Source organism: Chiloscyllium punctatum, chromosome 26 (genome assembly GCF_047496795.1).
Source record: "Chiloscyllium punctatum isolate Juve2018m chromosome 26, sChiPun1.3, whole genome shotgun sequence".
NCBI lineage: Eukaryota > Metazoa > Chordata > Chondrichthyes > Orectolobiformes > Hemiscylliidae > Chiloscyllium > Chiloscyllium punctatum.
In genome coordinates this window covers 77,336,468-77,363,636 of record NC_092764.1, presented here as the reverse complement: position 1 = coordinate 77,363,636, position 27,169 = coordinate 77,336,468, and the positions used below count along the sequence as shown (strand labels likewise).

The 27,169-nt window shown below is 39.8% G+C and overlaps 1 protein-coding gene across 3 annotated transcripts in view; it reads left to right on the top strand.

Moving 5' to 3' along the window:
• Positions 1 to 12,114: 12,114 nt before the first annotated feature.
• Positions 12,115 to 27,169, top strand: part of LOC140453193 (casein kinase II subunit alpha') — a 75,026-nt gene continuing 59,971 nt past the window's right edge. For 2 of the 3 annotated variants that reach the window (XM_072547703.1, XM_072547702.1), the window contains exon 1: positions 12,115 to 12,701. In XM_072547703.1, the coding sequence (XP_072403804.1) occupies positions 12,598 to 12,701 (104 nt within the window). In that variant the 5' untranslated portion in view covers positions 12,115 to 12,597. The remainder of the gene's footprint in view (positions 12,702 to 27,169) is intronic. The other variant, XM_072547701.1, reaches the window with a different exon arrangement.

The following is a 27,169-nucleotide window of genomic DNA, read 5'->3' as shown; positions in this document are numbered from 1 at the left end:
AGAATAACTTGGAGGATTTTGTACATTGTTTACAATGAGAGCAATTTCTTTATGATAAGTCAAATTGTATTTATTTTTATGTATTGTAGTTATCTTAGTGAGAGTTTTATCCCTTGAATTCCATAATTCGCTTTATGTCGCTTTATGAGAAGATTATATGATATAATGGAGAATGTTTTAGTGTACCAATATATTTTAGAAATGGAAGCAGAAATAAATTAAAGGAACAAATTAAAGGACAAAATGTAATTTAATGAAAAATAATGACAAAATTTAATTGAAAAATTGATTGCAGAGATCTGTGAACAAAGTAAATTGGAATTAAAATTAACTCAGAAAAGCTTGCATTTATGTAACATCTTTCACAGACTCTAAACATTGAGCACTTTATAAGCAATAGAACACTATTATGTGGTCAATGATGTAATTATGAAAAGTGGGAGTCATTTTTTATGCACTAACAAGATGACCAGATCATCAATTCTGGCTGTTACTTGATGGTTCATAGTTTGTTAGGACTTGAGAGAACAGTCTGTTTTATTTCTTTGAATAATGCCTTGGCACTTCGACACCCAGCTGAGGGGTGGTGAGGGTTCTAGTTCCCGAAGCAAGGTTTGAACCCATACTTCTGACTCAGTTGGGAGTGCGACCTCTGAAGCAGGGTTCATACTTTAACGTTTATGTAAAATTAAAATGTGTGCTTTTATGATATAAAGCAGTACTTCCCAAGATCTGGCTAATCCTTCTTCCCAAGGGCTTGGCAAGAAGGATTAGGGAGAACCCAAAGGCGTTTTACTCATACCTGAGGGATAAGAGAATGATCAGGGAGAAGGTATGGCCGATCAAGGATAGTGGAAGGAACTTGTGCGTGGAGTCTGAGCAGATAGGGGAAGGCCTAAATGAGTTTTTTGCTTCGGTTTTCACCAAGGAAAGGGAACTTGATGTAAATGAAAACTTAGAGGAGCTGGGATACAATCTTGACCAGATCAAGATTGACGAAGATGATGTGCTAGAAATTTTGGAAAACATTAAGATTGATAAGTCCCCAGGGCCAGACCAGATTTATCCTAGGCTGCTGGTGAGGATCTTTGCCTCCTCACTCTCCACGGGAGTCATGGGAGGATTGGAAGGAGGCGAATGTTGTTCCACTTTTCAAGAAGGGTAATAGGGAAATCCCTGGCAATTACAGACCAGGCACTCTCAAGTTTTTGGTCAGCAAAGTTGTGGAAAGAATTCTGAGGGATAGGATTTATGACTATTTGACAAAGCATAGTGTGATTAAAGACAGTCAGCATGGCTTTGTGAGAGGCAGGTCATACCTCACAAATCTTGTTGAGTTCTTTGAGGAGGTGTCAAGACGACGGTCGAGCAGTAGATGTGGTGTATATGGATTTCAGCAAGAATTTGATAAGGTTCCCCATGGTAGGCTCATTCATAAAGTCAGGAAGTATGGGATACAGGGAGATTTGGCTATCTGGATTCAGAATTGGCTGGCTGACAGAAGGCAGAGGGTGGTTGTAGATGGAAAGTATTCTGCCAAGAAGCAGTGTTCTGTTCTTGGACCTCTGCTCTTTGTAGTTTTTATAAATGACTTGGATGACGAGGTTATGGGGTGGGTTAGTAAATTGTAGATGACACAAAGGTTAGAGGTGTCGTCGATAGTATAGAGGGCTAATGCAGGTTGCAGCGTGACATAGGCAGGATGCAGAGCTGGGCTGAGAAATGGCAGATGGAATTCAACCTGGATAAATGTGAAGTGATGCATTTTGGAAGGTTGAACTCGAATGCTGAATATAGGATTAAAGACAGCATTCTTTGCAGTGTGGAGGAACAGAGGGATCTGGATGTGCAAGTACATAGGTCCCTCAAAGTTGCCACCCAAGTGGATAGGGTTGTTAAGAAAACATATGGTGTTTTGGCTTTCATTAACAGGGGTATCGAGTTTAAGAGCACTATAGGAAAGGTACAGAGGCTCTGGAGAGGGTGCAAAAAAGGTTTACCAGGATGCTGCCTGGACTGAAGGACTTGCCTTATGAAGAAAGGTTAAATAAGCTCAGACTTTTCTCTCTGGAGAGAAGGAGGAAGACTTTTGATCAACGTGTACAAAATAATGAGAGGAATAGATAGAGTCAATAGCCAGAGATTTTCCCCAGGGCAGGATTTACTGGTACAAGAAGTCATAGTTTGAAGATATTAGGAGGAAGGTATAAAGGAGACGTCAGAGGTAGGTTCTTTACGCAGAGAGTTGTGAATGCATGGAATGTGTTGCCAGCTGAGGTGGTGGAAGCAAAGTCATTGGGGACATTTAAGCGACTGCTGGACATGCACATGGATAGCAGTGAGTTGAGGCGTGTGTAGGTTAAGTTACTATATTTTACATTAGGATTAAGTCTCGGCACAATATCGTGGGCCTAAGGGCCTGTTTTGTGCTGTACTTTTCTATGTTCTGTGTTCTATTCTATTGTGACCCGATTTGCTGCTTCAAAACTGGTCTGATCTGGTGTGCCAACAAATATTTTAAAAAGGGTTGTAAAATTTGTTATGAATGTGTTATTAGAATGTTATATATTTTACGAAGAACACTAATCTAGCTTTAAAATAGATGCAAGAAATCTTACAAAATTGGTTTCAGAAGTGACGTGACTAACCTTGTGTGCTCAGTGGTGTTGGGACCAGACTGAACTGCACTTATGTCAAGAAGAAATCACGCCAACAGTAAATAGGAGCTGTTTGACACTGGTTACGCTCGAGTTGTGAATAGCTGTTCTTATCTCATCAAAAGACCAACAGAATAAGAACCATCCAAGCTAATGTCTGAAACAGTTAAAAATATTACCTTAATTAAAAAATAATGAATGCATTTGTAACCCAAACCTAGTATAATTCAATACCTAATATAGAAGCAAAATTCAACAGTTTCGGGATAACAGCTATTTTAAGTTTTGAACTGTGACCATCTGTTGTATGCAGATGATGAGAAATGGTGTAGGTGGTATATTGATAACATTTCTACATTAGTTATCAGAGGTTTGAGACCCATCTCAGTAAGTGGTGGAATTTAATTTCAATTTATAGTGGAATTGAAAGCTAGCCTCAATAATGTTGCAAAGACACACATGGTTCACTCATTCTTTTGGGAAGGATAGCCCTAAATAATGTCTCCCGACCTACAGCAATATGCTTGTCTCATAACTGCCTAATGAAATGAGCCTCCCAAGTCATTCAGTTTAAGGGTAATCCGAGATGGGTGGAAAATGCTGGCCTTGTCAGCAGTGCCTATGTTCCACAATTTTCTGTTTTTAAAACTTTGAGAAACGTCTTGAAGCAGTAAGTGCTTCTCAACAGGGAGACAGAAGGAGGTTTCCAGGTTTGCTGTACTGAGACAGACTACTAATTGTCACAACTAGTAGTGCCGTAAAAGTGAAACAAAGGAATCTCCAATCATTTCCAAGACTTGTTCGACCCAGTTTATCTGTGGCAGCAACCTGCAACTATTGGATTACATTGCAGGTGCTGATTTCTGATCCAGGTTTTCAACCCTTTCATACCAGAAAGAGAATCTTCAAGCAAGCCAGGCCTACTCCAGAGACTGATATGAATTTCATCTTCATTTGTGACATATATCCTTACCTACTTTAAATGTTTGAATCTGTATTTTAACAAATAATTTAATAAGTGTTTACTCAAATAACTTTCAACAATTGTTTTGTAATAAAGTGTATAATATATTTTTGTAATTTGGGAATTTGTATTTAAAAAGTAGAGGTTATATAAATTTTGATTTCAGTTCTGTGATGGTAATTTTTTAAGAGATCAGAAAGTAATTTGGGACATTAAAATAGATATATAATTTCTAGAAAGCATGTGACTTAGTAGGTGCCTATCAGAATACCCAGGGTGTTAAGTGATTGCATGTTTTCAAAGTGGAATTTTAATCATATACAGAGCAAACAGTCCAAAACCACTAGTTTTTAGAGTTCAGTTCTTCAGATTCCAGAAGAGTCAGATTTCAGTTCAGCAGGGCAGTTTCACTCCAGCACCACTCTACTTTGTGAAGTCTACAAACTGAGAGTTGTTCAGAAGTTTTCCAAAGTGGTTTAAACTATCAGAGCTAGAAAGAGGTCCCTTCGTCATCAACACTAGAAAGATTCTGTTAAGTAAGAAATTGCAGAGATAAAAATATTGATGACTCTTTACTGGGATTCTTTTTTTCATTCATACACGTGGGCATCGCTGGCTGGCCAGCATTTATTGCTTGTCTCTAGTTGCCCTTGAGAATGTGGTGGTGAGCTGCCTTCTTGAAGTGCTGCCATTCATGTATTGTAGGTTGACTCACAATGCCATTAGGGAAGGAATTCCAGGATTTTGACCCAGTGACAGTGAAAGAAAAGAGATATAAGGCTGCTTTGAGAGACAAGGAAGGAAATCACAGGTCCTAACCCAAATTTTTAATTCCTTGCTCGCCACAGAAGAGGGGGCACTGGAGTACAGCTAATGTGCAAGTGGAAAAGATATATCAAGGAATTACAAACCAGCGAGTCTTACATTAGTGATAGGGAAACAATTGAAAAAAGTAGTCAAGGAGAGAATCAACCTCCACTTAGAGATGCAAGATTTCATCAGAGATAGACTGCATAGTGTTGTCAGAGGAAGGTATGCCTAAAACATCTGGTTGAATTTTTTGAGGAGGTGATCAAGTATGTAGGTAAGGGCAATACAGTACATATAGTCTGTATAGATTTCAGCAAAGCCTTTGACAAGATCCTACATGGGAGAAACATATCTGAACAGCAGAATAACACAAAGAGATTCAGGGTAACTTGGTAAGATGGATGCAAATTTGGTTTAGTAGTAGGAGACAGAAGGTGGTGTCAAAAGACTGTTTGTGGTATTGGAGGCCGGTATCCAGTGAACCATCACAGGGATGAGTGCTGGGTCCCTTATTGCTCATGATTTATATAAATGATGTAGGTGAGAGTATGGAGGGAATAATAAATAAATTTGGGGATGAGATGGAAACTGGCTGGGTGGTTGACAATGAGAGGAGATTGGTCAGGTGTGCAGGTCAATAGAAGATGGACTTTAACTCTGATAAATGTGAGGTGATGCGCTTTGGAAGAAGTAACAAGACATGGAAGTACTCAAAGAATGGCAGGACATTAGGAAGCTTGGAATCTTGGAGTGCTGGTCCATAATCTTTGCATATAGCAAGGGAGATTAATAGGACAGTGAAGAAAGCATACAGGACACTTGCATTTATCAGTCGAGTCAGAGACTATGAGAGCAGGGAGGTTATGTTAGAGCAGAACAAGTTTTGCTTGTCCTATAGCTGGTGTACTATGTGCGGTTCTGGTCACTGCACTATAGGAGTGATGTGATTGCACTGGAGAGTGACTAGGATGTTGCCTGTGATGGAGCATTTCAGCTATGAAGAGAGGCTGGGAAAGTTCAGTTTGTTTTATTGGGAGCGAAGGTTGACAGAAGACCTGTAGAGATGTTTAAGATTATGAAGGGCATAATCAGGGTAGATTGAAAGCAGCTGTTCCCCTTAGTTGAAGGATCAGTAACAAGAGGGCACATGTTTAAGGTGAAAGGCAGGAGGTTTGGGAAGAGTTTGAGGATTTGATTTCAGTTTGAGGGTGGTGAGAGCCTGGAATGCATTGCCTGGGAGGATAGTTGGGGTGGGCAACCTCGCAATCTTTAAAAAGTACTTGGATGAGCACTTCAAGTATCACCACATTCAAGAACATAGGCTTTGTGCTAGAAAGTGGGACCAGTGTAGATTTAATATAGCTTTGGCAGTACAGTACAGATTTACTGGGCTGAAGGGCCTCCCCTGTACAGTATGATTCCTTGATCTTTGCTGATGATGAGTTCTTTCTAAACTGTACTATGAATTAATAAAGTTTGTTTCCTTTTGTGTAATAAACTTGTGGTGTACTGTAATAAAGAACATTGACAGCCTCATTTGAATATGGTCAATGACTAAACATATGATTTATTAAGACCAACTTTCAGTCCAGGATCTGATGTGTCCCATCTTGCCATCAGCAGGAATCATAATGTGTGAAAAATGAACCTTTCTTTTCTTAGTTGAAATATAAAGCTGTCTTGCTGATTACTTTTAAATTGAAATTACCAGAAATTAAAAGGGGGCTACATGCAAGTTTAAACAAATGCCTCGTACATGACACTCTGATTACATTTCAGTCCCAGTACATTGCAGTAAGAGTTCCTCAGGGTAGTGCCTTAGACCCAACCACTTTTAACTGCCTCATCAATGACATTACCTCCTTCCTAAGGTCAGAAATAAGAATGTTCACTGCTTATTGCACAATGTTAAGTGCTGTTCACAACTCCCCAGATTCTGAAGTAGTTGATGCCAATTTTGCAGAAACACGTGGAAAACCTTTAAGCTTGGGAATTACCATTTACTCAAAACTGAACTGTTCCATCCATATAAATTCAGTGGCTATAAGACCAGGTCAGAGTTTGGGAATGTTGAGGTAAGTAACTCATCTCCTAACTCTCCAAAGCCAACCAAAAGGCTCAAGCCCGAGCTAGTGATACACATGCTCTATTTAAAAACTTCATTGAAAAATCCATTCGCTCCCAGCAAATTGGGCCCTGAAATAAAATCAGAAGTGTGCATGTAATGGAGTCTCAGATTAAATCCCAGCTGCGGACTCAAATGTTCATGCTCAACTCCACCAGGGTCAACATGTTTGGATCCGCTGTTTAAAAGATAGACAGTGGCTGATAAATCTGAGTGGTTTTCTTTTTGAAGAGGTAGGAAATGTAGTGGATGGGGAAATCTCTGGATGTTATTTATATCAACTTTTAGATGGCATTTGATAAAGTCCCTCGTAAGAAAATGTTGGCTCAAGTTATGGCTCATGGAATTGTGGGCAAATAGCTGAGCTTGCTGGGAAATTGGTTGAGCAACAGGAGTCAAAATAAAAGGATAATGAAGAGGTTCTTTAATTGGCAGGATGTAACTAACGGTATCTCACAAGGATCTTTATTGGGACATAAATTATTCTCTGTTTTTGCTGTATTTCTTAATGAATTAGATGATGGAATCATAAGATAATAACAAATAGGAGCAGATGTAGATCCTTCAGTCCATTGACCCTGCTCCACTGTTCATTAAGCCTTTGAATGATCTGATCATGGTTTTAAATCCACTTTCCTACTTGTTGCAAATAATACTGGATTCCCTTGTCGATTAATAACCTGTCATGCTCAGCCTAGAATATATTCGATGATCAACCTTCCACTACTCTTTGTGGAAGAGAATTCCAAAATCCAATAACCTTCTGAGAGAAGAAATTCCTTTTCAACGCTGCCTTAAGTGGAAGAATCCTCAATTACTAAACTGTTCTCTCTTGAGCTTGATTCCTCGACAAGAGGAAGCATCCTCCTAGTATCTATCCTGTCATGTCCCTTCAGAATCTTAAATGTTTCATTAACATCACCTGACACTTTTCTAAACTCCAATGTGTACAGGCCCAACCTGGTCAACCTTTAACATGAAAATATATTTTACATTTGCATATAATTTTGATATATTACTATACTTGTAAAGAATATTTGACACGTAGCTATAGGAAGACATTTTAGTACTGAAGGAAACAAAATTGGACTGGAGATGTTATCTCTATCCTTCTCTCCACAGATGCTGCCAGACCCACTGAGTTTCTCCAGCATTCTTTGCTTTTATTTGCAACATCTGTAGTACTTTGTTTTGATTTCAAAGAGGTATTAGGACAGGTGACCAATAGCTTTATCAAAGGACAGATGGGCTATAAGCAGCATCATGAAGGAGAAAAGAGAGGTCAAAAGATGAAGAGATTTAGGGAAGAAATTCCAGAATTAAAGAATTAGGCAGCTGAAGGAATTTTTGCGTAATGGAAATCAGGATGAGAAAGATTCCAGAATTGGAGAACCACAGATATCTCTGAAGTTTGTAGCACTGGAGGAGATGACAGCGATTGAAATGACATGTGACTATAAAGTGTTTTGAATACTAGGATGAAGACTTGAAAGCTGAGGTCTTTCTGGACTGGTATTTAGTGGCAGCAAGCACACAACGATGTATGAAATCGATTTGTTTCAAATTAGGATATGGACAGCAGACTTCGCTGACCTGCGGTTTACTGAGTTGGCCAATCTATAGTGTGTTGAAACAGTTGAGACTGAAGGTGACAAAGATGTACAAACATACATAGAAACATATGATTTAGGAGCACAAGAGGTGGCATGGTGGCTCAGTGGTTAGCACTGCTGCTTCATAGTGCCAAACTCAGGGGACTGTGTGGAGTTTGCACATTCTCCCCATGTCTGCTTGGGTTTGCTCTGCTTTCCTCCCTTAGTCCAAAGATGTGGAGGTTAGGTGGATTGGTAATGCTAAATTGCCCATATTGTCCAGGGATGTGCCGGCTATGTGGATTAGTTATGGGAAATGCAGAGATAAAGTAGGGGGTTGGGTTTGGGTGGGATGCTCTTTTCAGCCTATCAGGTGGACTTGATAGGCTGAATGACCTGCTTCCACACAGTAGGGATTTGTACCTTCAAGCCTGCTCCAACAATTGATGGATTGATAGATTCCTGTCACCCCTTGCATTCTTTGACTCCCTTGTCAGTTAAGGCTCTATCTATTTAGCCCCATGGTGTTCAGGGATGTATAGGTTAGGTGCATTAGTCAGGGGTAAATGTAGAGTAATAGGGTAGGGGAATGGGTCTGGGTAGGTTACTCTTTGGAAGGTTGGTGTGGACATGTTGGGCCAAGGGGCCTGTTTCCACACTGTAGGGATTCTATATACTCGTGGCTGATCATCCCACTCATTTCCCTGTACCCACTGTCGTCCCTTATCCTTTGATCCCTTTCGCCCTAAGAACTATATCCATGTCCTTCTTGAAAATTTGACCACATCCTTACTTTTATATTCCATTTACCTTGTAATAAACAATAAACATGGACAAGAGTTTCAGCAGTCTTGGTGAAGGTGTTGTTATATAAGGTATTGGTTCCTAAAATGTTAATGTTGGGTTGCATTGAGACACACCCAATCTGATGATTTCACATAGTCTTTGTTGGGTGGAGAAATGGCAATTTACATGGGGGCTAATTGTATACAGCCTTGATATAGCTGGCTCCTCATATTAGTGATTATGTTGAACTAGTTAATGTTTATTGTAGATATTGCTATTAGATTAGATTACATACAGTGTGGAAACAGGCCCTTCGGCCCAACAAGTCCACACCGCCCAGCCGAAGCGCAACCCACCCATACCCCTACATCTACCCCTTACCTAACACTACGGGCAATTTAGCATGGCCAATTCACCTGACCGGCACATCTTTGGACTGTGGGAGGAAACCGGAGCGCCCGGAGGAAACCCACGCAGACACGGGGAGAACGTGCAAACTCCACACAGTCAGTCGCCTGAGGCGGGAATTGAACACGGGTCTCTGGCGCTGTGAGGCAGCAGTGCTAACCACTGTGCCACCGTGCCACCCACTAAACTACATCTTGTGCAATAAACTACATCTTGTTATGTAAAATGTGTCTCATCTTGCTAGGACTCCATTGTGGTCTATTATCTATGACTGATAATTAGCCAGTCCTGTTGAATCAGCATAGAAAGGAGGTTTAGGGGGCAGGGGGCATTGTGGTGCAGTGGTACTGCCCCTACTTGTGAACTAGGAGACTGAGTTGAAATTTGATCTGCTACCAAATGTGTATAATAACATCTCTGGTCAGATTAATTGTAAATTTCTGAGTTGTGACTGAGTGGTTAAAGTAATGGATTTGAAATCCATTGGGTTATTCCTACACAAGTTTGAATCCTGCTGGTAATATTCATTTGTGTTCCTGACTGCTATGAATTTCCAAACATAACTTTGCTACTTGGGCCAATGGAGCAATGGATAACACTATTAACTATTGGTAGGCTGTAGGTTGAGTGATGCTGGAAAAGCACAGCAGGTCAGGCAGCATCCGAGGAGCAGGAAAATCCCTATTTTTATACTCCATTCCCAAGGCTTTCAGTTCAGAACTTGGTAAGAGGTGCAAGGAAACAATGTTGATGAGGAAAAGATTTAACAGTTGCCATCCTGTGAAGATGTAGTAATCATAGGCCTTTTATGATTTTACGGCAACTGCTGTGTCTGTCTCTGTAGTATTAAACTCTGGTATACAGTTTATTTTCCTTATTTATTGTATTACAGTAAGTTTTCATTTAAAGTTGACACAGTTAATGTAGTTTGCTTTAAAGTTGATAACAAAATAAGAAAAATACATTTGTTTAAGATTGGGAAATTCAGAATTCCTGTTCTGTGGCCTGTGTATTCTCAAGACCAAGTTAAAAATCACAATTTAACTTGGTCCACCCCAGTCCAACACCAGCACCTCCACATCATGTTCACCTTTTCCCCATGCTTCTACTGTTGAACTTAGTCCTTAAATCCTTCCTCTGGCTCCTGCCCCTGCTCTCATTCCTTCTTTAACCATTTACACCACTCCTTCCCTCTATTCTTATTTGTTACCTCTGGTGTCCACTTCTCTCCTGGCTTCTTAGTTATACCGTGAACTTACACTACACTGAAGTCCTGAGCTCTGCTATGGCAGCAGAAGTTGGTCAGTGCGGTTAGTTCTATCTACACCAAAAAGCTTATGCCACTAGATGGAGCTTGACAAATTGAAATCTCCTGAGGTGAGTGTATTGGAGTACAGTATTTGCAGTACTTATATTGGATTTCTTCTATTTTTAAAATGTATGCCTTTTAAGGTTATTTTATTAGTATATGTAAGCATTTAAGAATGTACACAATTCCACATTAATAATGTTTTAAAGTTGCTTCCTGGTCTGTAAGTACCTACTGTCAATGTTCTTAATGTCAAAACGTGAAGTTACTTAAAGGATGTTGGTGCATAAGTGCATTGACTTTGAGTTCTGGAAACTGCTGCCACGCATAGATCTTAGAGGTCCACACAGCATAAATCGAGGGAATGCAACTCACTGCATATATTATATATATTTTAATGCTGTTTTTATTATATTTTGTTTATATTTATTGATTTATTTTGTTTTGCAAGTTATTTCAGTGGGCAATACACAGTACTGCACATGTATGACACAGTAAGACCATAGGACATAGGAGCAGAAATTACGCCATTCAGCCCATTAAGTCTACTTCACCAATCATGACTGACAAGTTTCTCAACCCTATTCTCCCGCTTCCACCCTTGATACTCAAGTACCTATTCATCTCAGTCTTAAATATACTCAATGACCTGGCCTCCACGGTCTTCTATGGCAATTAATTCCATAGATTCACCACTCTCTGGCTGAAGAAGTTTCTCCTTATCTCCATTCCAAAAGATCTTCTCTTTAGTCTAAGGCTATGCTCTCTCTCCTACCAATGGAAACATCTTCCCAACATCTACTCTGTCCATACCATTCGGTATTCTGTATGTTTCAATTAGATGTTTCCTCATCCTTTTAAACTCCAATGAGTATAGACCCAGAATGTTCAAATGTTCCTCATATGTTAAGCTTTTCATTCCTGGGACCATCCTCATGAATCTCCTTTGCTACAAAGCCAGTACATCCTTCCTGAGATATGAAGCCCAAAACTTCACACAATACTCCTGTCTCCTTACCTCTCAATCCCTTTGTGCTTTTATCCCATGTGTCATATTAGTCCATTAAGCACTGGCAAATGGGCCTAGATTTATTTAGGATATCTGATCGTACGAGTTGGACCGAAGGGTCTGTTTCAGTACTGTGTTTCTCTATGACTACAAGAAGGCATTAAGAACCCGTCGAGGTCACGTCTCATTACACGCCGCCAGGTGCCGCTGCCGCTGGAGTTTGCAACGGGCGTCGCTGAGCTTCAGGAGAGTGTCGCTAGGAGTCGCTGCCACTGGAGTCTACAGCCGGCATTTTGCTCAACTTCAGTTTGGTGCCGTTGCAGTCTCAGCCGGCCTCGCTCAGCCTCAGTTCAGTGCCGCTAGGAGCCGCTGCCGCTGGAGTCGACAGCCGACATTTTGCTCAGCTTCAGTTGGTTCCGCTAGGAGCCGCTGCTGCGGGCGTTCACCAGTCTGTGTTGTCGGTCTCTTGTCGCTGACAGACCGAGCTTGTGACCGGTTTCTCAGGGTTGGGTCCGCACCCGGCGGAATATTTTCTTCCGCTGCGGGCCTCACTCTGGGAAGCCCGGTTCGGGTTCGTTGATTTTTGTTTTAATTGGTCCGTCCCGCACTGCTGTTTGACCCTCCTTACCGCTCCCCACAAGCTGGCCCTGACTCTACCCACCTTCCCCGGGGCTCCGCAGTCGTTGCCTTGGCCTTTCTCATCGACCCCCCGCCCCCCCAACCCCCCACTTTCTCAGACCACCCCCAATCGGGGGAGTTTTCACTGGCTCCACGGACCCTGTTGTTGAAGTTACCGGGGGTGTTGCTGCGTGTGTTGAGGCCGGGCCTGGCTCCCGATTGTCAAGTTGCCCAGTGGCGGTGCGGCCTCTGTGTCACCCCCGCGGTCTCCCGCTGGGGATTTCGGCCCCTTGTCCCAGAGCTGAGCCCTGGCTCTGCAATGCCGGGTCCGGCTACCGGGAGCAGGGCCCGCGTGTACGCCGAAGTAAACAGCCTGAAACCCCGCGAGTACTGGGATTACGAGTCACACGTTCCTGAATGGGGGTAAGAGACCCAGTATATTGTAGCGGTGAGGTTAAGATATGACTTGAATGCATAGACATCTGTCTGTAGGCGGGAATATGTAGATATTTGTTGACTGGATTAATGGAAATGTATCTACCGCAAAAATAGCAATACTTAGATGTGATTTAGAAACCTATTAGAAATGTAAATAGATGTCCGGCGGACGTTTGAAAGCGTGTATAGAATATGGAAACGTGTAAAACGTAAAGAAATGTGAAAATTGTTCATGGAAGTAGTCCCTAATTATTATAAAGTGGACTGTAATTGGCATGGTTATATCTGTACATCTAATTAAGTTCATTACGCAAGAAACGCTGTGCAAACATGTTCTATCGTGGTGTGATTTTTCAATCCTACGTTAATGAACTGCCCCACCTCAAAAAGTCCATATCAATCATCATTAGCTTTTTCAGTTATTAATGATGTAGAAATGAAAATTAGTTGAACACTTGTGCATGCCAAACTCTATCTTGAATCTAAAAGTTTACTATTTAGGTTGCAAACTCTTGTTTGAACTATTTGGAAGACTATTTGATTTCTTGAAGTATTTTACTAAATGATAAACCAGGCATCAAATGGATCCTCTTGCTTGTTAGCTTAGTTCACTGATGAGATACTGGTGCTTAGATCCATCACTAGGATTAATAATCTTCTCAAGATGTCTTTAACATAGAGGCTAGTAAAGTGATAAACAGTAGAAAGCTTGCATTAATGGTTAAGGTATTTTTAATGTTTTTAGCAACGTGTACAGGTGTGTTATGATATACTTCTGGAGTAGGTGGAACTTGGACCTTCTAGGTCAGAGGTAGGGATACTCTGAGCCACAGGAGTCCTTTATTAAGGCATTTTATGTTTGGGGTCTTGTCAATTTATACCTAAATACCAGGTCTGCAGTAAACATTGACACATCCCAACTTTGAAATGTTGTGCCCTCCATATTGGGTAAGCTGAAACTATTGAGTGCTTCTCTGAAAGACACTAACTTTGGATTCCTTTCTGGTGATAGGCATGTACCATACATGGCAAAAAAAGAGTTGCTAATGACCTGATATCACACATTTTCCATAAACACTGACTTGTGTGAGGTTGCACTATTTTTATGTAGAATATTTGCTTTAGCATTGGAGTTTTTACAAGAACAAACTGTTGGTTTCATGTAAATTAAAATTGAGGTTTTACTTGTGATAGTATTGACAGTAAAGTTTAGGTTAAGATGGTAATTCAAACAAGGGTTGAATGCTGGATTAGTGGTGCTGGAAGAGAACAGCAGTTCAGGCAGCATCCAAATAGCTTCGAAAACGAAAAGATTTCGAAGCTATTTGGATGCTGCCTGAACTGCTGTGCTCTTCCAGCACCACTAATCCAGAATCTGGTTTCCAGCATCTGCAGTCATTGTTTTTACCTCAAGGGTTGAATGCTGTCTGAAAGGTACAGTTGAAAGGTACTGCTGTACAGTTGAAAGGTATTCAAGGTGTCCTCTGATGTGACCAGTGAGGAGTTAATTATTGAGATTTGTTTCACTTGTGCTTTAGGCCTAAGATCCAGACACCTTTCCAGAGGTAAATGGTTCTTACATGGTCAATAAGCTGCACCCAATTTCTATGAAGCTCAGCTTGGTTCTCAGTAGCGTTGACTGCCGTTTATGTGTCTTTAGAACTTAAAAGCATCTTGGTACAATAATTATATGCACAGCACACAAAATAGTCTCTTGTCCAAATTTGCATCAACTTGTGATATACAAACATTAACATGACATGGCAAATTCAGAGTTGATTGTATTGGTGGAGATATCAATGAAGTTCTTGACTATGCAAATAACTACTAAGGATTCATAAATATTTTAATATCTTCACACTGAAAGTTGGCAAAGGCTAAATATGTGTGAATATTTGAAAATTGAATATTTGACTATGAACATGTGTTTAAAATGCTTAGAATAGAGAAGGGACTCAAGACTCTTAGTAAGTGGTGGAATTGGCAACGGGAATGAAAATTGAAAACATTTTGAAATGTGTAAAGTGAGATTACTGTTACGGTGATGATTAAAACAATCATGGAGTGAAGTTCTACACACTAAGACTCCAGCTCTGCTTTTTCTTCAGTGTGCTCTGTTACTTTCTCATCCAGTCTAGTTGTAGTCTTTTCCAGATAAACACTTGAAGACTTAAAACCACCGTCGCTACCTTCAGCAAAAATACTGTGTCCTCCCCTCTCACTCCATAACCTTTGTGCTGCAACCTTGATTTCCTGATTTATCTCTAGCTGACTAGTAGATCCCTTATTGTTCCTCGCAAACACTACTGATTTACAACTCAAAAAAAAATTGTTTTCTTTGTACACCTCATTATGCCTTAGTCATCCCCTGACTTATTATTCTGCTGCCTCACTGGCTTGCATTCCATTCCTTCTAAACCAAAATTGTACTGGTTCTCCTACCTTAACCTGTACGAAGTGTTGATCCTGTCTTATTTTGACTCTTCATCCTTGAACACTTCATTATTTTGGAACTTCTCTAGCTTTACTTTCCTGCTTTCCTGTCCCTGACATGTTCATTGTCCAATTTTGACCTTAATTCCAACCCTGTTTCTCACTAATGTTGACCATGCTTTCAGCTCTCAAGACTCTATGCTCTGGAATCTTGAAGAAGGGTTAGTCCCGAAATGTTGACTTCTCCACCACCTGATGCTGCCTGGATTGCTGTGTTCTTGCAGCCTCCTGTCTGGCATTCTGTCCCTCAATCTGCCTGTCTGTTCAGCTTCCTCTCCTTTTGACAATTCTTAAAACCTGACTTTAATCAAAATATTTGGAAACTTTATCCTGTCTTTTGCTTTGTTCTTATACTTTCCCTGAAGCACCATATACAGTTTTTTTTTCTGTATTGAAGGTGTTCTGTAAATTCAAATTGTTCTAGATAGGGTGAGAATAGAGCATGATACTCTTCACATCTCAACCCTTCTGTCAAGGAGAGATGGTGAACCAAAGCCAGCTTCTACTTCATAATGACCTCCTGGTAAACAAATTGCAAATGATGTGGGTATCAGTCCATTTTATCCATTTTGTAGTACACAAGTTTGTCCAAGATGCTACATATTCTACAGTTGAAGGAAATAAAAGATAGTCTGGATGTTGTGGGAGTAACAGTAGTTTCAACACACCATGTACAGTCACGTAGAATAGCATATAACGCAACAAGCAGAATCCTGTGCCAGATTACTTAATCTGTGAGTCTGAATCTCAGATTTACCTCATAAAGCAATAAATTAATTGGGCCTCAAAACAAAATAATTGAATGGTATTTGAGGCTGATATCTAGTATTAGGAGATTCTTGCAAGGCAAACTTTAGAAATAAACATTTCTTGGCTTCAAATTAGATTATTGGGCAGCCTCTTTAGAATGCAAGCTAAGAAAGGATGGAGCAAATTAGGAAAAAGAGATTTCTGGCCTAAAGTCAGGAAACGCTTTCAACAGAGTGAAGGTTAAAAACTCTCATCATGTGGATGTTCTGCTGTTGGTACATGAATGTCTGTTGAAGAGTGAGCTAGATGAGCCAAATGTTGCATTCTTTTGTGTTTAGCTTTGGAATCATATTCTCAAATTGTTTAGAAACTGAAGGCACCATTTTATTTAAAGCAACTAAATCTAATGCTATTTTATCGTGTAAAAGGGAAATAGTTATGAGAGATCAGTGATCATGATTATCTTAAGATTTAAGCTAGCTAAGGGAAAGGACAAGGGGCAGTGTGAAGTAAAAAAAAATTTAAGTTGGAGAGGGCCACTTTCAGTGGGATGAGAATAGATGTGAACTGGGTAAAATGGAAACAAATGTGCTGTATCAGAACAGTGGACTGCCTTAAAAAAACAGTTGATATGCTTCCGGTACCTTGGTACAAAGACAAAATATAGGGCAGCCAAAGCCATTCTTGGATGATGAAGCTGAGTGTATGTTGAAGCAGAAAATGGGGGTTTTATGACCGATTGATAATAGAAGTTCAATACTCCCTGAATGTAGAAACCTCAACTGAAAAAGAAATCAGAGGCAGGAACGATATGAGTAGAGACTGACAGCTATTATGAAAGGAAATCCAAAGATATACTGTAAGAGCTTAAATAGTAGAACAGCAGTGACAGGAGGAGTGGGACAGGTTATGCATCCAAAAAGGAGTCTATACATGGGAGGGAAGTATTAGATTTTAACCCATCAGGACTGGATCAGATGCAGTTGATGACACTGAGGGAGGCTGTTACAGATGTCCTGACCATAATCATCCAGTTCTCAATGTGGGGTGGTGCTAGGGCAATGTTACAACCTTGTTCAAAATTGCAAGGACAACTCAGGCATCTACAGGGCAGTCAGTTTAATCTAGATGGCCAAAAAGCTTTTTGAGATGAATATCAAAAACAAAAGCCAGTTGTGCATGTGTGAAATAGTTGGAGAAAGTAAGCAAGAATTTGTTCAAAGTAGTTATGTTAATAACAGCTTGGTATGATTATGGGTGTAGTTGAGCTCAATATGTGTCACTGATTTCCAAAGGATGTCTGATGAGGTACAGCAATAAGATTTCATGCAAATCTGGAGCCCATGAAATAAAATAACTTCACATTCATTCTGCAGTTATCTGAATGATGTGTAACAGTAGTGAATGGTTGTTTGTATTTTCGACTGGAAGATGTGTTATACAGAAGATGGATTTTCGAACCACTACTTTTCTTGATGAATATATTATCCTATATGACGCAGACTTGAATGTGCATTACTCAACTTCAAACTTGGAGAAAGCAAAACTTAGAAATGTTGTGAACTGGGCGGAGGACAGTGATAGATTTCAAGAGAAAGTAGCCAAGTGCTAATATAAGATGACACAGTATAGAAGTGTGAAGTGATACGTTTTGAGGAAGAGCAGGGCAAAGCAATATAAACTGAAGGCTAAAATTCTAAAAGTGTTACATGTACAGACACGTCTAGGGACACGTGCATGCAAATCTTAGAAAGTGGCAGGATAGGTTGAGAGAGTACCTTCAAAGGCATATGGGATGCTGGCAGTCATAAATTGAAGCACAGAGTACAAAATCAAGGAAGCTATGGTGAATTTTTCCAAAACATTGTTTTGGCCTCAGATGGCATTTGTCTGATTCTGAACACTGCTGTAGGAATGGAGTTCAATGGTTTTTTAGCAAGGATGTGAGCAAATGTGTGTCAGAATAGTTCCAGGGATGGAGTCTCATTTACGGAGGTTGTTTGGAAATAAAGATTGAGATTTTGAGAATGGTGTTCAAAATAAAGAAGGGTGTGGACAAAGTAAATGGAGAGAAACTGTTCCTGTTGGCAGGAGGGTTGATGACCAAAGATAACTGATTTAAGGTGGTTGACAAAAGAGCACAAGAACATGAAGACCATTTTGACTCAGTATGTATACGATATCCAGTGCTCTGTGTGCGTGGTGGAGGCTTATATACAGTAGTTGGGACTTTCAAAGGGAAATGGACAGTACATCAAGGACATTTACAGGAAGATACTAGGTGTGGGATTGTTCCTGGAGAAAGTTGGCACACAGGTGTAGATATAGGTGGGCATTTCTCAGTTTGGAGATGAGCTGAAAATGGTGGTCTCCAGAAATTGGTCTTGGGACCCTTGTTTTTTTGATTTTTATGTGAATGATTTTCAGATTGATGTTGAAGGCAAAGTCTCTAAATTTGCAGATAATACTAAGCTAGTGAATTGTGAGGATGATGCTGAACAACTTCAGAGAGGCATTGACAAGTTGGCCAAATGGGCAGACACTGGCAAATGAACTTCAATGCAGAGAAATGAGTTAACACATTATGGTAGGAAGAAACATGGACAATGCAGCTTCAGTGATACAAATTTGAGGGGAGTACAGGAGCAAATGTGCATGATTCTCTGAAGGTGACCAGGCAAGTTGAAACAGTTGTTCAGAAGGCTTATAGGATCCTTGGGTTTATACACAGAGGCAGAACATAAAAGCAAAGAAGTGATGCTACACCTCTACAAATCATTGGTTGTACCACATTTGGAGTATTGTGTTCAGTTCTGGGCACCTTATTTGAGGAAGGATATTAAAGCCCTGGTGTGAGTGATTAGCAGATTTGCTATAATTATACCAGGAATGAAGGCTTTTAAATACAAGGAAGGGATTAGTTTAGTTTGGAAACTTGATTGGCACTGAAGTGTCTGTTTCCATGCTGTATGACTCTGACTGAGATTGGTGCTTATTCTTCTTGTAGTAGAGAAGATGGAGATGACCTAATTAAAGTGTTCAAAATAATGAATGACTTTGACAGGGTAAAGAAGGATATTCTGTTTCCAATAGTTGGTATGTCAGTGACTAGAGGCCACAATTTCAAGATTGTCAGCAAGAAAGCCAGAAATAAAACAGGAGAAAAGATTTACCCCATAGGATTTTGAATGTGTTGCCTGGGAGAGTGGTGGAGACTATTCCATAGGAGACTTAAAAAGAGAACTGGATATATGTTTGAAAGCCATGAAGTTAGAGGGCTATGGAGATAGGGCTGGAAAGTGGGACTAGCTGGGTAGCCAGTTCAGAAATGATGGGTTGAATGGTCTGTACTATAAAATTCTATGAATCTACTTTGGGCCAAACAGCCATTCCACAATTCAATTAAATGTAGCTTTAGTGAGAGATTGGAAGCAAATTATTTCAAACTTTTAACACCAGGTTTATTGCAAACCTGAATTCCTGTAATATTTCGAGCCAGAAATAACCTGTTAACATGAAGTGAATATTATTAAGGAAACCACAATTGTGTCAGCAATATGCTGTAAAGAGCCAACAGATGAATGATCATTTTTAAGGAGTTAAAGGAGGACTGTTGGTCACGACACTTATAGTAGAGTACCGTGGGACTCTCTTTAGCATCTGCTTTTGGTTTAACATTTTATCCAGTGTATCATTATCTGATTATCTAGCCAAGCTCCTAAATAGGGCTGAAATACATAGTTTATGAATGAATGCTGCTGGCGTAAAGAGTCAAAAATATCCAGGCTATTTGATCTGAATCCAAGGTGAGATTGTTGAGTAGAAAGGAGGAATCAGACTCAATAACATTTTCTTGTGTATTATTTTAAGGTTGGTTGAATTCTGTGTTGAAATAAAAGAAAAACCCTGTTGTGCCTTAAGAATTGCTTTATGGAAGCAAAAACAGGGAATGGTGCAAATATGTAGAAGGTATGTAGACACAGCATTCAAAGTACGCAGCAGTGGGTGAATTCACTCAATTTCTTGAGTAACTTTTGAAAATCAAAGTTTCAAGAAACCCCTACATATTTCCTTATTCACTGCGAGCAAGAAGAATGTATAGCTCATTTAGAGGAGCTGCAAGCAGGTGCGAGAGAGAGAGATCCTGAGAGGAGCTGCTTTTCCCACTTTCTGATGCGGTCTCTCCCATGCTTGAATTCCAGCTCCTTTAATCATAGATTCTCTCCCTCTGCTCTGGCTACCTCTCCAGTCAAAGGTTTTGTTTCTGGAGGAACAGCAAGGCAGGAGGAAGAGAAGGCCTGTCATTGCATAGTGATGTTTGCCTGTGCAGTTGTTTGGAGGAGAGGCAGAAGACACTAAATGAAAACTGTGGCTAGTGGCAGTATTCAGTAATGAGGCCAAGAGTGTGCCCAGGGAACTGCTTGTAATTAAAATGTTCTCATGGACCATTTCAGTTGAGATGCTACTCAAGGGGCAGGAGGAGTCATTTGGGATCTGGACTTCCTCAAGCCTCCAATCAACCTTGTTTTACCCCAGATCCAGTTGCTGTCCACTTAGATGGCTGACCTTTATTTCTCCTGTCGTGACAAAGCCTGGATGAATTTATAAGATGGTGAGAAGTGGAAAGAAAATTTGCAGAGGTTTCGGTTAATGGGGCAGTTGTGCATCTGGGGAGTCCGGGTCTCTCTCAATGAACAGCTGTTCAGTGCACATAAGTTTAATCTTGCTTATAACTTCTAAAGCTCCTACAAAATATCACTTTGAAATTTGAACAGCAGAGCTATTGTGAAAAAAACAAAAGATAGGTATTGGCATGTTAATATCCAAATATCATTATCACTTTGAGCTATGTTCTCTGAGTTTCTTTAACTTTCATTTTGATTGAAGTTTGTTCCTTCCCAAACATCTCAATTTGATAACATCATAATTCATGTTCCTTTCTTTCATCCAATCTATGTATCCTTGAACCTTGCATGATCATGTGAAGATTCTTTAGTTTGGAAAATATGACTGATATGTGAATAATGTCTAAATTATGCCATTCTTTCTCTGGTTAACTTGGTGATGCAGCGTTAATTTATGGGCCGCATTTATCGTCAGTGCTGTTGTTAAGTGAGTGCACACGTGCAAATAGCATGCTGCATCACTGCAAAGTGATGGAATGACAGCTGCCTGTAACAAAGGTGGTACTGTTCATCTCGTCACAGGGTGGAGATAAACTTGAGCATATTCATTATAGAGTTGGGAAAAAATGCAATATTTTGCAGTAGTAGCTTCACATTTTCTCTCTCTCATCAGGGCTACATGGCCTGAGCAATATCTCCCCTTTCATCTCTTGCTAACTCTCTGGTTCAGGAGCTAGTTCTTGCTCCATAATGTCACTTAAAAACAGCTCCCCTTTGTCACTGAACTGACCCAGTAGGTAACGTCCCCAAGCCCTCTAAGGCCAGGCTCAGGTTGATGTGCTGCTAGAGTTAAACTGTAGTTTATTGGCTTATTGTAATATGTTGTGCATTGTCAATTATATAAAGGCAAGAGTGTTTCTAGATTTTAAGAGCATAACTTTCATGACATTTTTTTCTTCCCAGCAGAAGACTGGCTACATTGGCATAACATCGTGGGCGAAGGGCCTGTTCTGTGCTGTACTTTTCTATGATTTATATGTTCTATGTGCAGCTTTGGAAGTGTCAGCTTCTATCATTACATTTTACCTATAGAACAAATGGTGATCCAAGGTGTTTTACCAAAGAACCTGATGTATCCCTTCCTGCCTGTTTCAAACAAAACTCTTATTGAGTAAACAGTCCTCAGTGTCACTGTTAGGGGAATAGTATCATAGGTTCCTCCACTCATGAGCAAACTGTTTAGGGAAGGCTTGAATCAGACATGCACTTTCAACAAAAGTCTGCACATATTCAGGTTCTGATGTGTTCTGCACATTTGCAGATACATTCTGGCAGTGGTTGTCTTGTCGCAGCTGTGACACATCACGGGAACCATTGCTTATGCACAGGCTTCGATGGTCGACATTAGTGGCCACCTTTTGTTTTAGAAACACACAATTCATCATTTGAATCCCTCTGTTCAACAGGTGTGCACTTAAACATTGGTACCCTTCTGTATTCTTCACTAAGTGAAAATATGGAGAGGAAAGAAACTTTGGTTTTGTTCCATCAATATAAAGAACTCTGGCAACTACTAATTGCTTGTAATTAATTCCTCAAATGAGTTGCAGATGTGTGACTCATTCCCATAAATTACCTGGTGCCCAGCAGTTGGAGTTTTCAGTTTAGAAAGAGAATGAGTCATTTGTTTGTCACAAATTAACATTTTTTTCAGGATTGATAGGAAACTTTAATAGGAGAATTTTGCTCTCAATTATCTGAATGTTAAAGACTGGAGGTAAACCAATCTTATGTCATTTATCCTACCTTGTCTGAGAGATACAAATAGATAAATGTCTTAGACAAGAGCACAATATCTGTAGGTATGTCATGTCTCCCTGACAGGACAGACCCAATAGAGGTGGTGCCACACTGGTACACATTTGGGAGTGAGTTGTCCTTGGCAATTCTCAGCATTAACTTTGGACTTCATGAAAGTTTCATGGTATCAGGTCAACTGTGGCCAAAGAACCTTCCTGATTGTACTTCTTATGGTAATGTTCTGATTGGGGAGCTTCAGTGTCTATTGCCAGCAGTGGCAAAGGAGCACATTACTGACCAAGTTACTGTGGGCTATAAGCAGCAAACTTTTATTCCTGCACATTTTGTGGCCTCATGGCTAGCATGTCCCTCACTCTACCATTACCATAAAGCTGAGGGATCAACTCTGGCTCAGTAAAGAGTGTCTGGAGCAACACGAGTCGCACAGCTAAAAATGTGTTATTTACCTGATGAAGCTACAACATAAGGTTACTTACATGCCAAGCAGTGGAAGTTGCATGCAATAAACAGTTGAGAATCCCACCAGCAGTGGATCAAAGTTGAACTTCTACAATCTGTCCACATTCAATTGTGAATGGTGGTGGATAATTAAACCACCATTAACTGGAGGAGGGTGCTCAATAAATATTCTCAATGATGGGAGCACCTAGCACATTAATGTAAAGGATGACGATGAAGCATTTGCAAACATCTTTGGCTGTACTTGCCAACTGAATGATCCATCTTGGCTGCCACCTGAGATTCCTGGCATCGCATGCCAGGCTTCAGGTAATTTGAATTCACTTCATGTGAAGTGACTGAAGGCAGTAGATATCATGAAGAGTATGGGTGCTCGCCATTTGTGCTCTAGAACAGCTGCACTCTCCCTGTCAATTGTTCCAGTACCACTTAAACATTGGCATCTGTCTGACAATCTTGTAAATTGTCCAGTTATGTCTGTCCACAGAAGACCACCTGACCAATTACCATCCCATCGTGTTATTCTTGACCATTAATAAATTAATGTAAAGTGCTATGATATGGTAATTATTCAGCAAAACTTCCTTACTGCTTTGCAGTTTGGCTTCTCCCAGTGTCCTTTGGTCCAAAGCAAAACAGCTATCTTAAGAGATTTGAGAGTGGCTTCCCTTGATATCAAAAGGCATTAGACTGAAAGTAGCATCAAGTAGCTCCAGCAAAACTGAAGACAGTGAAAACTTTGGGGGTGGAGTAAGTAAGTCTGTCCACTGAAGTCATAATTCACATAAAGGGAGATAGTTGTGGTTGTTGGAGGTCAGTCATTTCTGTACTAGAACTTTGTGGGATTTCCTCAGAGTAGTTGTCATAACTCAGTCAAATGCTTCAATAATGACCTTCCCATCATCATAGAAGGTGAAGGATGTTTATGATGTGTGCACTGTTCAGTACCAAACACAGTTTGTTCATGCCTAGCAAGACCAGGATAGTATTTTGGCTTGGGTTGATGAGTGTCAATAATTGTAAATAAGTTACAAGTGCTGGATCATCTCCAATAAAAGAGAAGCTAACAGCTTACCTTGTCATTCGAAGGCATTACCATCTGGAAATCTCTCCGATCATCAACATTCTGGGTCTTGCTATTAAACAAATCCAGTCATATAAATATTATGGCTACAGAGTAGCTGGGAATTCTGCAGCACATTACTCTCAATCTGACTCTTTGAAATCAATCTACATGGCTGAAGTCAGGAGCATGATAGAAGACAGATGCAAGAAGGAACTCTCTCACTTGAGAGCTTCCCTCCCAGTCTCTCCAATCTGACTTGGAACTACAGCAAACTGTTTCAACTGGCACTTTATGAACCAGCACTCAAAACTGGCAAAAATGATAGTTTACTGTATTTTTCTGTCCAATTATTATAGTTTTTGATTTATTTACCTCATTGTAAATATACTTGCTCAGTTGAATGGTTACATGAAATATCAACAATTGATTTAATTTCAAAACAGTTTCTCCTCAAATATCCTGATTTACTTTGACATCTGAGTAGTCAGTTGAGGGTGCAAATGAAAAGGCTCTCTGCAGATGAGTTTATTTAAGGCAGAGTTGCATTATTATTTGAGTGACTTATGCTGTGAGTAAAGTGCACCAATGATGTGTATACCCCTATGTTATGTTTGTTACTTAGTGTATGTTTTTACTTTAATAATGTGGACCTCTTGATTATCTGGAATATGTGATCAACTGGCCCATTGGTGCCACTTAATAAAAAGTTTGCTGTATGTCTTCATTCATTCCTTTTTTTCCACTGGATCAAAATTCTGAAGTTCCTCCCTAACAGAACTGATAGGTGTAGCGTGCCAAATGGTTCATTACCACCTTCTTGAGGATAGTTGAGAACAACAAATAGGAGCCTAGCCAGCGATGCCTACATCCCAAGAAAGAATAAAAAATACTAAAATAATCCAACATGCAAACCCAAGGCAATGTTACTATAAAACTGTATCATCTACATTCTGGTACTAACTCCATTATTAGGTCTCAAGAAAATCTGAGCCCTTGATATTTTTCAAACAAAAGAAAAATTTATCCTTGTCAGACATCGATGAAATTAAAGAAAGTTGAGTCTTCAGGACAATTATCTTTCGTCTGCTTAAAGACAAGATAATTTTGTAGCTCTTGACATACAAAATAGCATTGACTGAAACTTTGTAGATTCATAGTTTGCAGAGGAGTCTGAAGACACTCTGTTGAACAACAGAAAATTCCCTTGATGGAATTTCTAAAATTAGTGTAGTATAACCCCTAGAGTTTCTCCAAATGTAAAACTGCAGATGATTGCTGTGAAGATGTGCCAATAGTGTGTGATGCAGTCTCCTGCTTCAGTGACATTTGTTGTATTTTGGTACAAAAATGACTTCAGTAAGTATCAGGAAAAGCAGTCAATACTTGAAGATAGAATGTCTTTAGGTTAGAGTTTATTGCTGTGGTTTATACAGAGAGCCTGTGGGAGGGGTACCATCCAATCAATAAGAAAGTAATGAATCTCAGACTTGAAATTGTGAGGGGCGACTGCAAATATTGGCACATTTTTCTGGAGCTTCTGAAAAAATACTGTCAGTTATCTGAAAGAAGGTGCCAGTGTTGTATTGGGGTGGGCAAAGTTAAAAGTCACAACACCAAGAAGCAGCATTCTGAAAGCTTGTACTTCCAAATAAACCTGTAACGTGGTATTGTGATTTTTAACTTACAAGATAACCGTTATCGTTGCAAAACCTTTCTAAATTTACAAGGGTACATCAACAAGTATAATGAGTACAGGGCCAAATTAAATGGTAGCATTCTCCACATTTGGTTTTTATATTATTTGGTACGTCTTACTGCAGATGGAAATGTGATGGCCTCCCAGATATCCCAGACTGTCTCAAATGCAGTTTAAATAGATGGCTATATCTGGAATACTCATTCACTAGATTTCTCTACCTCAGTTGGCCTTTCTGGGAAAAGCATGGTTCAGGCTAGCTTTCCTTCTGTCTCTCCGCCTCTCCGGACTACTTTGATTTATAAATTATTTATTCTCCTGGTCAAATCCTTTCATGGCCTGACACCCTCTCATCTTTAGAGTTTGCTCCAACCCTACAACCTCAGGGGACTGTATAGACCTTCAACTTTGATTTTGTGTAAACCCTATTCCCATTGCCCTGTCATTAGTGACAAGTCATCAAAATCTCAAGATCCTGAATTCCCCACCTAAACCCCTCACCTCTCCTCTTAGATCCGACAGATTACTTGTTTGTCCAAACCATCAGGCAGCCATCTTAATCCCATTTGTTTTATCTTAGTGGCAGTTTTTATTTAATTCTGTGAAATACCTCACCAATATTTTATTGCCTTGAGGGTGTTCTATAAATATAATTAATATCTTTACTTATCATCTTTAGCAAAGTGATACAGTAAAAATGATAAATTTTGGGATTTCATTGTATCAGCATTGGACCACAGATTTGCTAACAATCAAGGTAGAAACTTCTTTAAGCCAAAGTTGCAGTAAATTGCACTTTTCCACCAAACCAATATGGGAGGTTTGAGCTTGCAAAACTATAATATATTGTGACGGAACTTCTGTAGCCAACTATGGCAGAGAATTGCAATGAATTAGCAATTGTGAAAACAATGCTTCTTAACTCAGTGCTACGTGGCCTACCTCTTATTCTAAGACTCTGTCCCCTTATTCTAGACACCCCAGCCAGCGAACTATGCTTCCTACGTATAATCTATCAAGTTCTGGAAGAATTTCATGCTTTAGTTAGGTTGCACATTGTTCTTCAAAACATGAGAGAATTCAGGTCAAGTCTGCTTCCTTATAGCATTGAATTAATACTTGAATGTTTTAATGTTTGTTTATCATCCTGATTTTGCTTGTTTTCTTGTTTATTAAATGTTCTTTGTTTGAAATTCCCTAGTTAACAGGGAACATTCAGCAGCCAATATAATCGGCTTTAACTGCTATTAGTAAGCCTTGCTACTAGTAATAAAACTTTTGAAATTAATAAATTGTATCTAAATTTTGAAAATAAATGAAAAGTACCAAGCAATCAACCTACCATCTGTTGCCCTATGATGCCATGGTTGACTTTTCTCAAAATGTAGTTAATCTGTTCACTGCTGTCCCTGGGCTCTCCTCTTAATCATTCTATGGGTGCTGCTGTCCTGTTTCTGGGTTCTCTTTTTTTTCTCTTTTTTTTGCTGTGTGGCTCGAATACTAGTTTAACCCAGAGTCAAGAGACTGCCTGTTAGGCAGAACC